Source organism: Asterias amurensis, chromosome 17, assembly GCF_032118995.1.
Source record: "Asterias amurensis chromosome 17, ASM3211899v1".
Classification (NCBI taxonomy): domain Eukaryota; kingdom Metazoa; phylum Echinodermata; class Asteroidea; order Forcipulatida; family Asteriidae; genus Asterias; species Asterias amurensis.
In genome coordinates this window covers 16207533-16223596 of record NC_092664.1, presented here as the reverse complement: position 1 = coordinate 16223596, position 16064 = coordinate 16207533, and the positions used below count along the sequence as shown (strand labels likewise).

The window sequence follows — 16064 nt, the reverse complement described above, 5'->3', positions numbered from 1 at the left end:
AACAGTTTGATTGGACCAAAGCAGTCAGCGGCTACCTTGTAAATCCAGTTCTTCCAGTCTTCACAGTCACACATTCGGTTCAGACACTTCCAGCATATGTTGTTATTTTGAGCAGGGTTCTGTAACACTGCAGAATTAAACCATTACAATGGCAACAAGTGTAAAAAGTACCATCGAATTCATGCGACTCGTGGGCCAGTTAAAAGTGAGTAATTTGAATGAAAAACATGCGACTCGTGGGCCAGTTAAAAGTGAGTAATTTGAATGAAAAACAGATTCTGAATATGATTTTATTTTTATAAATTATTTGATATTAATAATTGAGTTTGACATTTCCTATGCGTTTCTTATATTCAAGTATTATTGAACTTGTAGGCCTACTGCCTAATCTAAACTCTAGTCTAGTCTGGTAGAAAATAATAGTATACAAATAGCCATACTGCCATAACTTGTCGCTAGTTTGAGAACAGTTAAGTCTGTTCCTTGCTCTATGGTTCCAAAGTGTAAAATGAAGCGTTAAGTTTTTTTTTATTATAAATAAGACTTTAGTCACTAGGTTACGTACTATCCAGTATCTATTTTTTTTTATTGCATCCATTTAAAATATAAAAAGATTATATTAAATATAAAAATAAAATTAAAAACTTAATCATGACCAACATGACCTTCTATGACCTTCTTTCAAACTTTGAAAGAAGGTCATGTTGGTCATGATTAAGTTTTTAATTTTAGTAACAACTACCACTTCATTATGATGTTATGTCTTTATGAATATGATGTTCATATTATAAAGGATTGAGCACTTATTATTGTTCGTTCTGTGGAGAAGATTGTGAAGTTTTAGTATTGTTTTTTTAATAACTTATCATTTATAATGTAAATTTCAGATCTTGGCAAAGAGATTTGTTCTCATGTTGTCAATACTCAATGAAAGCATGGAGGAAGAAAATTTGCATCCATGATGAAACTAACTACACACACTACACACAGTACATTACAATTCCGGCCAAAATGCTTGGGCCACCCATTCGCATTGTGACTAAAAACATTCCCCCCGTTCCCCCGCTCCATGTTGGTTGGAGCGCAATGAGGGCCAACATTAAAAGGGGGCACGTAGACTTGTGGACAAGTTGTAAATGGTCCCACGCTATGAGATAGTTGAGTTATGGCGGTGCTATGGCGAGATCGCTTAGTGCTGGTTGTCGACTTCTACTCCCATTAACGGGGAGTAGAAGTCTTGGAACCAGCAGTTCGCACAAGTGCTGTGACCTAGCGAGAGCACCACTGCAACTCGACTCTCTCACCGCGTGGGACCATTAACGACTTGTCCACAAGTCTAGGGGACTTGGGACTTGGTGTTTGTGCGGAGGCCTAACGTGATACATGTATGGCTGGGATTGTAGATGTGTTTATAATGTTTGATTTTAGTTGAAAGGTCTTGTTGTCTATATTTATTAATTTGTTGTTGTTGATTGTTGATTACATTTATAGCGTGTGAAAAGAACAGGGTGGGTGAACTCCAAAGTGGAAGAGCCAGAGAGTGTAGCTGACCACATGTACAGAATGGCAGTTTTGGCCATGCTTATTCCAGAGGGGCAAGGATTGAGAAGGGATCAGTAAGTAGTTAATGTACCATAGAGGTAAACAAAATAATGTAGAAATTGTTGGCAGTATACCACTTATAGCCTGAACATCTGACGTCACACTTTGAGGCTTGTGAATAACGCCATAGACCGGCATAAAACCGGCGTGTGTTTTGACCTTTGACCCCATACATTTCAGATAGAGGTACGCAGTCCAATTCCAGAGGTACGCAGTCCAATTCTATTGCGGACGTGACAGAGATAAACTGTTTGGGCATCTATCATGGCATTTATGGAAAGCTCATGTCACTGTGCATGTTTATCCAATATCATTGTATCCAATGGAATCACTGGATCTGAGAAGCTGGCCCCTGTCTTTATCCGCAAGGATAAAGACAGGGGCCCAGTCTATATACCACTCATCTTACAGCCCTCTAGTGACAACTTGTAATATTATGCTGCTCATATACTAAAGCATTACTTTGACTGAACATGACCCAAAGAGTTCAAATGGGTCAAGTAGTCATTGTCTCTTTGCTTTGAGTCTCAATTGTTATGAACCCATCAGAAATGACCTTGTCATCGACTTTGTGTATGCGATAATCATAATACAGACTGGTCGCCTGTGTTTATTCACAAGGATGGATGGTCTTATAGCTCTGGTGTTGTCAGCAGCAGTATGGGTTCGAATCCCAGTCATGACACTTGTGCCCTTTAAAAGCGAGGCATTTTGAGACCCTAGTTTCTTCAGAAGAAGTTGGGAAAGTAATTCTGCGCTACCAGCCAGGCCCCTAGTGGATGGTAGCCACTTTCAAAGTGGTAATGTGCCCTAAGGTGTGGTTGATTTGGGTGGATGACCCAAATCAGTTAAAAGCCATTGGACCCTTTCGGTACAGAAAAAAAAAAAAAAGTTCACAGATTTACAAATAATTTACAGGGTTTACAGAAGGTAATGGTGAAAGACTTCTCTTGAAATATTAGTCCATGAAATGCTTTACTTTTTGAGATAACGGTAAAACAATATAAATTCTCGTTAACGAGAATTACGGATTTGTTATAAACACATGTCATGACACGGCGAAATGCGCGAAAACAGGAGTGGGTTTTCCCGTTATTTTCTCCCGACTCCGACGTCCGATTGAGCCTAAATTTCCACAGGATTGTTATTTTATATATAAGTTGTGATACACGAAGTGTGGGACTTGGACAATACTGTTTACCGAAAGTGTATAATGGCTTTAAGTGTAACTTATCATGTTGAAGTGGTCTTGTGATGTTAAGTGATATCTCATAAAAATAAGAAACCTCAGTCACCCTAGTCACCATGCAATGGTGGCAAAACCCATATGGCCCAATGATTTTTCTAATTTAGATTCTGGAATCTGAAACTGTCTTAAAAACACTGGACACTATTGGTAAATGTTAAAGACCAGTCTTTTTACTTGGTGTATCTCAACATCTACATAAAATAATGAAAGAAAAAACACCCTTGTCACACAAAGTTGTGTGCTTTCAGATGCTTGATTTTGAGACCTCAAAATCTACATCTGAGGTCTCGAAATCAAATTTGTGGAAAAATTATTTTCTTTCTCGAAACTACGTTACTGCAGAGGGAGCCGTTTCTCACAATCTTTTGTACTATCAACAGCTCCCAATTACTTGTTACAAAGTAAGGTTTTATGCTAATAATCGTTTTGAGTAATTACCAATAGTGTCCACTGCCTTTATAAGACTGAACTGATGAGAGCTGTTGACCCAAATCAACTGCTACCAGTGGCACATTGCACCTTCCCCTAGGGCTGAAACAGGGTTAGCCCCTTCACAGTCCATAGAGATGTAGGCATATCATCCACTAGGAGCCACATACTCCTGGGGCTGAAACAGGGTTAGCCCCTTCACAGTCCATAGAGATGTAGGCATATCATCCACTAGGAGCCTGGCTAGCAAAGCCAGAGCAGAATACACTAGTGACCAAAATTTGTATTGCGATTTTTATTAAATAAAAGAATCGTTGTATAAAGTTTTTCAACTTGTTCATTTTATCCAATCTAGTTGTGTGAAGATGGCCATAGTTCATGATCTGGCAGAGTCGATTGTTGGAGATATTACACCTTTAGACGGAGTAAGCAAAGAAGACAAATACAAACGGGAAAAGGTGAACTTATTATTCATTTTAGTTTTACCCATATAATACACCGATGTGTGTGAGCACTGTATACTCTGTACTTTCCAAAGCTCTATGAAAACAAATCACTCAGGCATATTGCTTGGGTGGGATTCAAACCCACAAGACTTTTGCAATTCTAGAGCAGTGTCATACCAACTGGACCACCGAGATCGCCCGGTAGCTAGAGGCAGTACGAATCCTATGTTTTAGCAGCGGGAACTGCATCGACTTAATAGATGTTAATACTCAGGAAAGTACTGAGAATACAGTGCTTACACACACCGATGTAGATGGGTAAAAATAAAAATGGATATATTCCTAAAAATCTTTATCCCCGATGCAAATTCAATACTAGTAAACTTTCATCATCAAGTTGAGTGTATTCATGAATGATTACTTTTGTTAAAGACAGTGGACACTATTGGTAATTGTCAAAGACTAGTCTTCTCAGTTGGTGTATCTCAACATATGCATAACAAACAAACCTGTGAAAATTTTAACTCAATTGGTCGTCGAAGTTGCGAGATAATAATGGAAGAAGAAAAAAACGCCCTTGTCACACGAAGTTGTGTTTTTTCAGATGCTTGATTTCGGGACCTCAAATTCTAATTCTGAGGTCTCGAAATCAAATTCGTGGAAAAATTACTTCTTTCTTGAAAACTATGTTACTTCAGAGGGAGCTGTTTCTCACACTGTCTTACCGCATTTCTCGTGACCAAGTAAGTTTTTATGCAAACAATTATTATTCTATCCTAGTATCATCCACTAGGAGCCTGGCTGGTAGAGCACAATGCTCCCTTTCCAACTTATTTGTTCCTATATGAAATGCCTCTATTGCTAAGGTTGTATACGAGTGCACAGGATTGGCCTATGAACAGCCCCTATTGCCCTTTAGGTGAGGGCACCCTACTTAAACATCCACAAGACCAGGGGGCTTGATGCTGAAAATGTTAACTGGTTCAGAATGAGGAAAGAAAACAGTTGGGTAGCCTTGGGGACACTTACCCCCAGGTACACCCCCCATATGTAGTGCCTAAAAGAGGAGGCAGCAATCCCCATTCCACCCCACCCCCTGTGTGACCCTAGTGCAACAATTCTGTCCACACCAATCCGTAGTCTCTTACCTTTTATGATTTTGATAAGTTTATCGTCAGTTTATCAGACCCTGTCTTCATCTCTTCTGTTTTGTTATAGGATGCCATGAACCACATCGGCAGCCTGATTAATCCTGATGTAGGTTCAGAGCTATGTGCATTATGGCAGGTAAGATTCTTAACTTTTCATCAATTCCAGTTAGGGAGCATTGTCTCAAACTTTTGGCACGCACTGGGTGTGTATCCATGTTCCCAAAGACATACGCCCACAGTGTGTTACGGCTGAGTGGTAAAGAGCATCAAATTCAAGTTCTGGTGGTTACGTCATCGGAGTGTGGGTTCGAATCCCGGTCATGACACTTTGTCCTTGAGCAAGATGTTTTACTATAATTGCTACTCTTCACCCAGGGGTATAAATATTGTGTATGATGGATGTATACTACCCAGCCAGGGAGCTGAGAAAGATTAAAGGAATATTATTAGCCCAATGACCAGGGCACTAATGTTAAAGGCAGTGGACACTATTGGTAATTGTCAAAGACTAGCCTTCACAGTTGGTGTATCTCAACATATATGCATAAAATAACTAACCTGTGTAAATTTGAGCTCAATCGGTCATCGAAGTTGCGAGATAATAATGAAAGAAAAAAACACCCTTGTTGTGTGCGTTTAGATGGTTGATTTTGAGACCTCAAGTTCTAAATCTGAGGTCTCAAAATCAAATTCGTGGAAAATTACTTCTTTGTTGAAAACTATAGCACTTCAGAGGGAGCCGTTTCTCACAATGTTTTATACCATCAACCTCTCCCCATTACACGTCACCAAGAAAGGTTTTATGCTCATAATTATTTTGAGTAATTACCAATAGTGTCCACTGCCTTTGAATGCATTTAGACGTTATTGTAAAATGCCCTATATAACAACTAGTTCTTATTATTATTAATCAAGTGAAGCGCCAGAATGTTTTGCTGGACCGTGATATTCCACCGAACTACAGGAACATGCCTACATGTCAGATCTACGTTTGTGAATATTCCATTGGAATGTTCCGGTGGTCTAACAGACCTGTCCATGTACACCTGCTGAAATACTTTACCGATCCAATGGGAGACTTTTGAACACTAGGTGGCAGCAGATTTACTAGGTAAATTTCCATTGTTTACGTAGTTCTGAGCATGCACACATTACCGAGAACATTGGATTTACTTGGTAGGTCTGCAGCCACCTAGTGTCCCAAAGATAATAGACCGATCCATTAAGCTCCGCCCCATTGCGTATTGACCAATCACAACGCAACAAAGGTCGACACTGAGGTCCGACATGTGTGTGCGTATGTATGGCGCATGCGGCAGAGTTGTGCAGAAAGGCATTGGAGAGCCCCAACGGCATTGGAGAGCCCCACGTGTTCTTGCTCACACGTGCGTCGTGGGCGGAGCCTACTGGATCGGTCTATTACCTACCATTCAAACTGCTTAGATGCTCTTCTGTATAAGCTGCAAAGTTTGATAACATTTGATGGACTGCTTTGAAATACCTTACTTGGTTTTCTTTCTCCGTTGATTTGTTGTCAGTGAGAGGTCCTGGGGGCTTTCAACTTTTAGTAGGGGGTCGTGTTGTGCTTATTTTTGTTGTTGTTTCCCTTTCCTTTTTTTGAGGGCACTAAATGTATCTCCACTCTTTTAGGGGGGGGCTACCTTGGGTGAAGGGGGTGTGGGACCTCTGACAAGGCCGGAGAAAGCTTCATCGTGCATTGGATTGAAAGGGCTAAGAATTTTCAACTCTTTTACCTCTGTGTATTTCAAGGAATACGAGGACTGTGCTACTCAAGAAGCCAAATTTGTCAAAGATTTGGACAAGTTTGAGATGGTCCTGCAGGCTTTTGAGTACGAAACACTTCAGAACAGACCGAAGCAGTTGCAAGACTTCTTTGATTCTACAAAAGGTAGGAAAAAAAAAAAAAAAATTTGATATCAAAGTTATTGTACACAACATTAAAAAAAAGTAACGGCAAATACATGGCTAAAAACAATAAACAGTATTCAACCAATTAACAACCATATCAACATGTGTACATGAATCACTATTGAGAGATTTAAATCTCTCAATAGTGATATTTGTGCCCTGCAAAAGTTTCACCATGTCGTTGTCACATAGAAAAAAAAGAGGGGTTGTTATTTTTTATTATTTTTGTTTATTGTTTGGCATTAAAATCAAGCATACGCAAAAGATTTACGCTGATTAAAAGCCAAGGACATGCCAAAAAGCTGATTTAAAAAACGGCTTACTTCCATCGGGGTCATTAAAAACACAATCCATGTTATAACACTCATGGTGTCGGTTTTAACCCCCCCCCCCTAATGAGAACAGGTAGTGCGTAGGAGGTGCCAGGCACTCAGTGTGGTCTTTTGAAGAATTCATAGTCAATGGTCATGGTTGAATAGTGTAATGCAAACAATCAAACCATCGTAACTGTCTCAGCAAAAAATACCAGTACCACTTTAAAACCATGTGATGCTAATTTTGATTCTCTCATGTGTTTCTAATTGTTAGGACACTATCGGTGTCAATTCCCCCCCCCCCCCCCAAGGAGAGCAGGTGGTGCATAGGAGGTGCTTGGCACTCAGTGTGGTCTTTGGCAGAATGCATAGTCAATGGTCATGGTTGATAGTGTAATGCAAGCAATCGAACCATCGGTACTGACTACCTGTCCCAGATTGGAGCGAGTGAATGAATCACGAAAGACCCCAAATTCAAATTCCACATTTAGCGCTGAAGTTGACACAAAGAAAAGCTGGTTCTGTTAATGCACAGCTGGGATCTGACTTTGTTCAAATAATTGTCAGTCGCTTGCGATACATGTAGGTCTTGAGTTGATTTTTAGGTATATTGTAAGTACTTAACATGGTGTAGTGCAAATAGGGGAAATATTGGAGGAGACTAGCATGCAATGTGGTACACAGTGATGAAAAAATCAAACACTTTCGATCTTGGCTGTGCTCCATGGTCATAATGGGTTGATGTGGCTGGCAGCTGAATGCGCCCTTGCATGCCTGCTTCTCGAACACGTTGTAGCCGCGTCCTTCGCAATTCAGCTCTAGCTGCGAGTAAGGATTAGCTATTACAGTATGCCATGAGAAAGATATTTGTCATCCAGATGACAGTGTATGCTTGATTTAGACATGAATTAAGAAACCAGGGGTGGTTTAAAAAATTGAATAACACCAAAGAAATGTTTAATTTTAACCTTTCTTTCAGAGCTTATCTCTTTTTAAAGGGTCTGGGTACTTTTTGTTGGACAAAAAACACAATGTCCACAGATTTACATTAAACTTACACGGTTTGAAGATAATAATACGGTGTAGTCATGATGGTAGAAAGCTTCCCTTAAATTATTACTTGCTGAGGTGCTGTAGTTTTTGAGAAATGAGTAAAACAACTACAGAACCTAAGCAAGTGATATTTTTTTCACAGCGTCTCAGCAAGTAATAGTTTGTATCATTATCTTCAAATGGTGTAAGTGGAATGTAATTCTGTGGCATTGTGTTTTGTGTTACGAAAAGTTCCCAAATCCTTTAACGCACACATATGAAAGCGGGAAAAGAAAATGGTATTTTGACCGCTAGTGCACTGCACATAATATACACGTAGGAGTCCGAGTACATTTTCAGTTGAGTGACTTTGAGTAACTTTGAGTACAGATTACTTTTCAGTCACGTATTGAGTTTGGAGGAGTATGGGTAATGGGTATTTTGCCCACTGAGTACATGTACTAGTACCAGTACTTAAGTACTATTCAAGTATAAGTACTAAGGACAAGTATGAGTACCATCCAAACGACTTGAGTACACGTACTCTAACACTAACATTACATACTTATTTGGTTAAACATTAAATTTTCGATTCAACTACATTTATTTCCTTTTCAAAAAATATGTGTACATGTACAAGCATAATACAAAATGATGATTTTTTTTAACATTAAAAACTATACACTTATGACACTACATACATATTTCATTAGAAATAAAACAAATTAAAAGGAAGAAAATTTTTATATATTATGATTCACCAACTTGACAAGTCCTCTTGTTTCATAGGCTCATCAACCATAAGAGAAGTCCATCCAAAATATATAATTTGAAATTTATGAGAAGATCTATCACCAAATGTGCCAGTCTACACGAAGTCTGGCGAAGGGCAGCGACCTCTTGTGTTATCTACTTTGCTTATTCTTTGGTAATGACCCCAAACAAAAATCGTGTAATTTTTAGCTGAAAGCTGACTTGTTATAAAGATGGTAATGGTGCTTTCGTCTGAAATGCCCATTGATAAGAAATCAAGTATGTGTTGAAATTTGATTTTCCCAAAGATGTCTTAAAAAGGCGACCATTGGAAATGTCCTCTTTGTATGTTTGGATGCTGCCCTCATGGGCAGACATGTCTCAGTGGACACCTTTGGTAATTGTCAAAGACCAGTATTCTCACTTGTTGTATCCCAACATATCAAATCTGTGAAAATTTGAAGAGAATAGAGAATTTGAAGAAAAAAAACACCCGGCCTTGTTGTGTGCTTTCAGATACCTATTAAAAGGCTACAGGCCCAAAGTCTTTTATTATACGAGTGAGAAATTACCTCTCTCTCAATAACTAGGTTACTTCCGAAGGAGCCGTATCTCACATTGTTATTATACTATCAACAGCTCCCCATTGTTTGTTATCAAGAAAAAAATTGTTTGCTTTAAATTATTAGCCCTCTGGCTATCACTACGCCCCCCCCCCTCCAGACAAAAGTTGTGAAATAATATCTGAATTGTGATGCTACAATGTATAGCCAAAATGATGTACTGTGCACAAAAATGTATGTAAGGAGGTTAATTTATTACCTTCTCATTTACATTTAAAATACAAAAAGAAAAGAGAAAAAACTATCTCTTTAGTCTAAATATTACTTCTGTCTTTGTTAACACTGGCTTCCGGCATCTGCAGCTAGGTTTTAAAAAGGTCACATTGTTGCCTGAAGCTATGAATATTAGCAGAATTTTACTTAATTCAAAGTGAATTTTACTTCATCAATCATTCTCGGCTATATTCATAAAAAAAAAAATTGAAATGGTTTTTAAAATACATACATTCATTCACGCACTCACAATAGACTAATTTTCTGGTAGCAGACCGGTATGGTGAATGGTTGACTTGGTACATGTTAAAGAGACCTCCTCTCGTTGTGTGAACTTGTTATACAGTGTGAACGTACTTTGTAAAGAGTGTGAACTAGTTCCTTGAAACAAGGCTAACTACCGCCACAACAAAACCCTTTCAGTCCTGATACTTCACGGAGGCACTGAAGGCAAGTGCCTTTGTGTCCCCTGCCTTTGTGTCCCCTGGTCATTGCCTTGGTGCCCTTGAAATTTACAAATCTTCATAGGCTGCCCTTTACTCAATGAGAAAATGCCTTGTTGCCCTTGCCCTTTCAAAATGGAGCACACAGGCCTTTAAAGGCACTGTTATAACGCGTTACGCATGATTGGTATAGAGCTGACAAAGCAATCACAATCAGTGTTCATAGTTGTATATGATCAAATCATACAATGACTGTACTATGTACATTGTTAAAGGCAGTGGACACTATTGGTAATTTCTCAAAATAATTATTAGCATAAAAAATTACTTGGTAACAAGTAACGGGGAGCTATTGACAGTATAAAACATTGTGAGAAACGGCTCCCTCTGAAGTAATGTAGTTTTCGAGAGAGAAGTAATTTTCCACACATTTGATTTAAAGACCTCCGATTTAGAATTTGAGGTGTCGAAATCTAGCACCTGAAAGCACACAACTTCGTGTGACAAGGTTTTTTTTCTTTCATTATTATCTCGTTACTTCGACGACCGATTGAGCTCAAATTTTCACAGGTTTGTTATTTAATGCATATAATTATGCTCAGATACATTGAGTGAGAAAACTGGTCTTTGACAATTACCAATAGTGTCCAATGTCTTTAAGATTGGGGATTAATCTGTGAAAAAAAGGAAAAATTTTCAACACATCAAAACAACAGATAATTGCTGTTTACAGATCCAGTTGTCGGGAATATGACTTCATTTCAGAGGGAAATGTTTCACACATACAAAAACGGTTCAAATAACTTCATAACTAAATTTTTTTTTTTTTTGTATTATCCTTACAAATCCTTTAATAACATCTTTAAAGGGAAGGTACACGTTTGGTAGTTACTCAAAACAAATATAAACTTAAAAACTGACTTGGTAACGAGCATTGGAGAGCTGTTGATGGTATAAAACATTGTGAGAAATGGCTCCCTCTGAACTAGCATAGATTTTGAGAAAGAGGTAATTTCTCACTAAAATAATAAAAGACTTCTAGCCAGAAGTATTTTACTCTTATCTTAAAGTACACAAATTCGTCCAGGCAAGGGTGTTTTTTTCTCTCATCATTTTCTCACAACTCCGATGACCAATTTAGCTCAAATTTTCACAGGTTTGTTAACTATGCTTATGTTGGGATGCACCAAGTGAGAACACTGGTCTTTTACAATAATTACCAATGGTGTACAGTGCTCTTAAGCCCTATAAATGCACCCCACTACAAAACCTATTATACCCAGTGCAAAATACTGAAAATATAAAAACACTTTTAAAACACTAAGAAGTCTCCCAGCTTTTTACAGAAAGATAACAATACGCTCAATATCACAGGTGTCTCAGATTTCTGAGGGACGGTTCTTTTGAAAATTTGGCGGCTAGACATGCAGTTTGTACCCTCTGCCAAAACTTGCTTAACTTTGATCGCTTTGACATTCTTGTGAAAATACAGTGACATTTTGTTTACTGTTTTAAGGGGGCACTGCAGGCCTGATAATTCACGGAGGCAATCAAGACGATTGCCTCCATGCCCCTGGTCATTGCCTTGGTGCCCTTGAAATGCTCAGGTAGAAATTTACAACTTCCTTATAGGGTGCCCTTTACCAAGGAGAAAATGCCTTAACAGGAAGTGATTCAAAAGCGACCACAAGAGGGCGCTAGACTGAACTGCCGCTTGCCCTTTCAAAAACGAAGCATACAGGCGTGCTGGTGTTCACCTGAAACTTTTACTGTGTCTTTTGTGTACCTTGCTTATAAATTGCCATTGTGGCTGAGCGGTTAAAGGGACACACCGGCTCACCGTTTACGCAATTTAGGGGTGTAGAATCATAAATAATGTTTTTATAGATGGTTGCTGTAAAAAAAATCATCAAAATGTCACGTTTTTAGCGAAAATGATTTTAAAAAACCAAAGCGGCCATAACAAGCTTCCGTTACACGGACTCGTTGAATGTGAATCTTACGTTAGATTTTTCACCATTATTTACATTTTGTAGCGATAATTTGAATTCATGATCTTTTTCGTATTTTCAATTATTCGTAAATAATTTTGTAAAAAAAAAGATTTAAATTTGGTTAAGTAAGTTACTTTTAGACGGCTGAAAGTAAAACTAGCCCGGAAGGTCACGTGATGTTTGTACCACTTTTTGGTTAGAACAATCACGCAACCTGCGTTTTTGTCTTAAAATGCTCAAAAACGGCTAAATTTGATGATTTTTTTTAAGGACTGTTCTTCTTCATTCCTGGAAGACCGTTGAAGTCATATCTTAGTCTATTTTGTAGCCCAAGTAGCCCAATTCGGCCGGTGTGTCCCTTTAAAGGCACTGATTTCAAACTCTGGTGTTTCTGATCAGCAGAATGTGGGTTTGAATCCCGAGCAATGACACTTGTGTCCTTAAGCAAGACACTTGGCCAATGCTACGTCCTTCGGATGGGACGTAAAGCCGTTGGTTCCATGTGTTGTGTAATGTCTGTAAAAGAACCCAGTGCACTTTATTGAAAAGAGAAGGGGTTTGCCGTGCCGTAGCATCTTGTAAACCCTTATAAGGTGCTAAATAACTGGGTCTCAGAATTCATCACTGCAATTAACTTATCTTACTGAAAGTTTGTATATATACCAATCGCCTTGAGTACCTTGTTTGGTAGATATATGCACTGTGTAAGACTTTGATATTATTATTATTACATTGACAACAACCAATCTATGACCCTATCTTTATAAGTTCACATTGTTTCTTTTTGATGCAGGGAAATTTGTGCATCCGACTGTAATAGACTGGGTCCAGGAGGTTTACAGGCAAAGGGAGGGGCAATCTGAGGAAACCAGTTGATGTTGCTTCAAGCCTTGTAAGCTGATTATGATTGGTTAAGAGGTCGAGGTAGACAAATCTCTGTACTAACACGGTGACCAATCACGTGCTTGAGGATCTTCCTCCATGATACATAATGTCGCTTCCAGCCTCATAACGCTGATCATGATTGCTGAAGAGGTCGAAGTAGAACTAGCACCGCACTTTACATCTGACCAATAACGGGGCTTGATACATGCATGTATTCAAGAGGGCTGTGCCAACAATCGAGGCAGTTAAAATGCACCGGACACCTTTGGTAATTGTCAAAGACCATGTTTCTCAATTGGTGTATCCCAACATATGCATAAAATACTAAACCTGTGAAAATTTTGGCTCAATTGGTCAAATTTGCAAGAGAGTAAGTATTTTATTGTTTGAGTGAGAAATTACTTCTTTCTCAAAAGCTATGTTACTTCAGAGGGAGCCATTTCTCACAATGATGTTTTATCCTATCAACAGCTCTCCATTGATCGTTACCAAATAGTAAGTTTTTAAAATTATTTTGAGTAATTACCATTAGTGTCCAGTGCTTTTAAAGGGAAGGTACATGGTGATTACTAAAAACAAATATTACCTTAAAAACTGACTTGGTAACGACCATTGGAGAGCTGTTGATAGTATAAAACATTGTGGGAAACGACTCCCTCTAAAGTAGCATAGACTTTGAGAAAGCTGAGAAAGCGGTAATTTCTCACAAAAATAATAAAAGACTTCTGGATTCCTATCTGAAAGCACACAAATTCGTCCAACAAGAGTGTTTTTTCTCTCATCATTTTCTCACAACTTCGATGACAAATTGAGTCAAAATTTTTACAGGTTTGTTATTTTATGCATGTGTTTAGTTACACTAAGTGAGAAGACTGGTCTTTGACAGTTTCCAAACGTGTACCTTCCCTTTAACAAAGAATAGGAAATCAAGAAGGAACCGAATTCACAGAGCGTTAGGTAAAGCGAATGTGTGATAAAGATTGACATTTAGTTACAAACATTTTTATATAAGGATATATTTATTTAAAATTGACAAAAAAAAATCCTGAAAATAAAGGAGTTCATGTGATACAATCCAAACACATCTCTCTGCCAGTGACATTTGATTAAGGGCATAAAAGGGTAGCGAGGAGTTCTTTCACGGCCGTTTAAAACAGGCCCATACCCTGCATGGTATTCCAATGAACAATTTCATTCTGTCATTGAACTTTGACCTTTGTACTCGTTCTATTATTAAAGCTTTAATACAGATAACGTTGAAACTGAATTGTCTTTCTCCTCTTATTTATGTTTCTGTTTTCTTGTTTGCCCTCACTCCTCCAGCAGGGCCTAGTGTCATGACTCTGCTACCCCGGGTTTCTGCGCTTACGGTCACGAAGGATTATCCGCTTAAGCGCCGAAATCTGCGAAGGCGATGTAATAATAAAGTGAAGAGGAAGAGTGTTGAGTAGAAATGGAAAGTACACAGCAGATCAAAATTGTTCTTGGTTATCTGTGATACACATTTGAACTTTTGAACACATTTAAAAAAATCTTTTATAAGTAATTGTACTTGGTTACGAGCAATAGCGAGCTGTTGAAAGTATAACACATTGTTAGAAATGGCTCCCTCTGAAGTAACGTAGTTTTTGAGAAAAACATAATTTCTCCCCAAATATTAATAGACTTCAGGTAGGAACCCTTTTTAGGCATCGGAAAGCACACAAAATAGTGCAACAAGGGTGTTTTTTCCTCCATTATTTTCTTGCATTTTTGATGACTTATTATATTGAGTAAACATTTTCACAATAGTTATTTTATGCAAGATAGTAGACCAGCCAAACTTATAAAAGCGCTCTAGAAAAAACCCGGCATAGTATGTTAATGGCTGGCATCCATGCTAGATGTATGGATCATGGGCTCAGGAGGACGATTAGGGTGGATGCCCAGCTTGATTTTGAATTTTAAGGTCATTTTTGGGTCAATAGGTAAAAAAAAGTCAAAAATCAATAGTTTCAAAAATTGTGTCGAATTTAATCACATTTTTGATGGATCTCTATCCATAAAATATATTTTTAACTTTATGTTGATATTACAAACCACAAAATTTGACCCCAGGTGGCATATCTATTCATAAAACTGTTAAATCTTAAGGTGCGATTTTCTCGTATAGAGCATACATGTATCTTGAGCATACCAAATATATGTTTGCACACCCTATATCCCAGCATCGAATAAAGGAATCAATGTGTGGTGAAGAGGTTTTCAACTAGTGGTTTAAGCTTGGTTCTTTATAATTTACCGAGATTATAAAGAACCAGGCCTCGGCGGGTTCGACACTTTTTCTTTCTTTTCCTATTATTGTGCACATAATATGTGCACAATAATAGGAAAAGACTTGTAATGTGCACATATCCATGCTGGCACAGTAAAACAAACGAAAGAAAACATACAAAACTACTTATAAATTATAGTCCTTGAACTAGTGACATAAGTTTTGAGAAGAGGTTTGAATTTTATTGACAGACTGTAAACCTGACGTAGTTCTGAGGTAATATAGTGGGGAGCCTTGTCGTTAAAGGCGATACTATTGATAACTACTCAAAATAATTATTAGCTGAAAACCTTACTTGGTAACGAGCAATGGGGAGCTGTTGATAGAATAAGACATTGTTAGAAATGGCGCCCTCTGAAGTAACGTAGTTTTCGAGAAAGACGTTATTTTCCACGAATTGATTGCGAGACCTCAGAATTAGATTTTGAGGTCTCGAAATGAAGCATCTGAAAGCACACAACTTCGTGTGGCAAGGGAGTTTTTTCTTTCATCATTATCTCGCAACTTCGAAGACCAATATTGAGCTCGAATTTTTCACAGGGTTATTATTTTGTGCACAATTTATGTTCAGATTCACCTAGTGAGAAGACTGGTCTTTGACAATTTCCAATATTGTCCAGTGTCTTTCAGTGATTTGTTGAGAATAAGACAAATCTCACATTCATTTTGTCAGACCTCACAGATCAG

The 16064-nt window shown here is 38.2% G+C and overlaps 1 protein-coding gene across 3 annotated transcripts; it reads left to right on the top strand.

The window, feature by feature from the left end:
- The first annotated feature begins 53 nt into the window (after positions 1 to 53).
- Positions 54 to 14528, top strand: LOC139950002 (5'-deoxynucleotidase HDDC2-like). Of its 3 annotated transcripts, XR_011787604.1 has the most exons (7): positions 54 to 205; positions 1492 to 1616; positions 3636 to 3738; positions 4945 to 5013; positions 6648 to 6786; positions 12972 to 14020; positions 14390 to 14528. XR_011787604.1 is itself a non-coding variant. In XM_071948620.1 (6 exons), the coding sequence occupies exons 1-6, from the start codon at positions 149 to 151 to the stop codon at positions 13052 to 13054; spliced, it is 576 nt and encodes a 191-aa protein (XP_071804721.1). In that variant the 5' UTR covers positions 54 to 148; the 3' UTR covers positions 13055 to 14319. The 3 variants fall into 3 exon arrangements, 2 of the variants coding, with proteins under 2 accessions (XP_071804721.1, XP_071804722.1); XM_071948620.1 differs by lacking the exon at positions 14390 to 14528 and having other exon boundaries at positions 12972 to 14319; XM_071948621.1 differs by lacking the exon at positions 14390 to 14528 and having other exon boundaries at positions 102 to 251; positions 12972 to 14319.
- The last annotated feature ends 1536 nt before the right edge of the window (positions 14529 to 16064 follow it).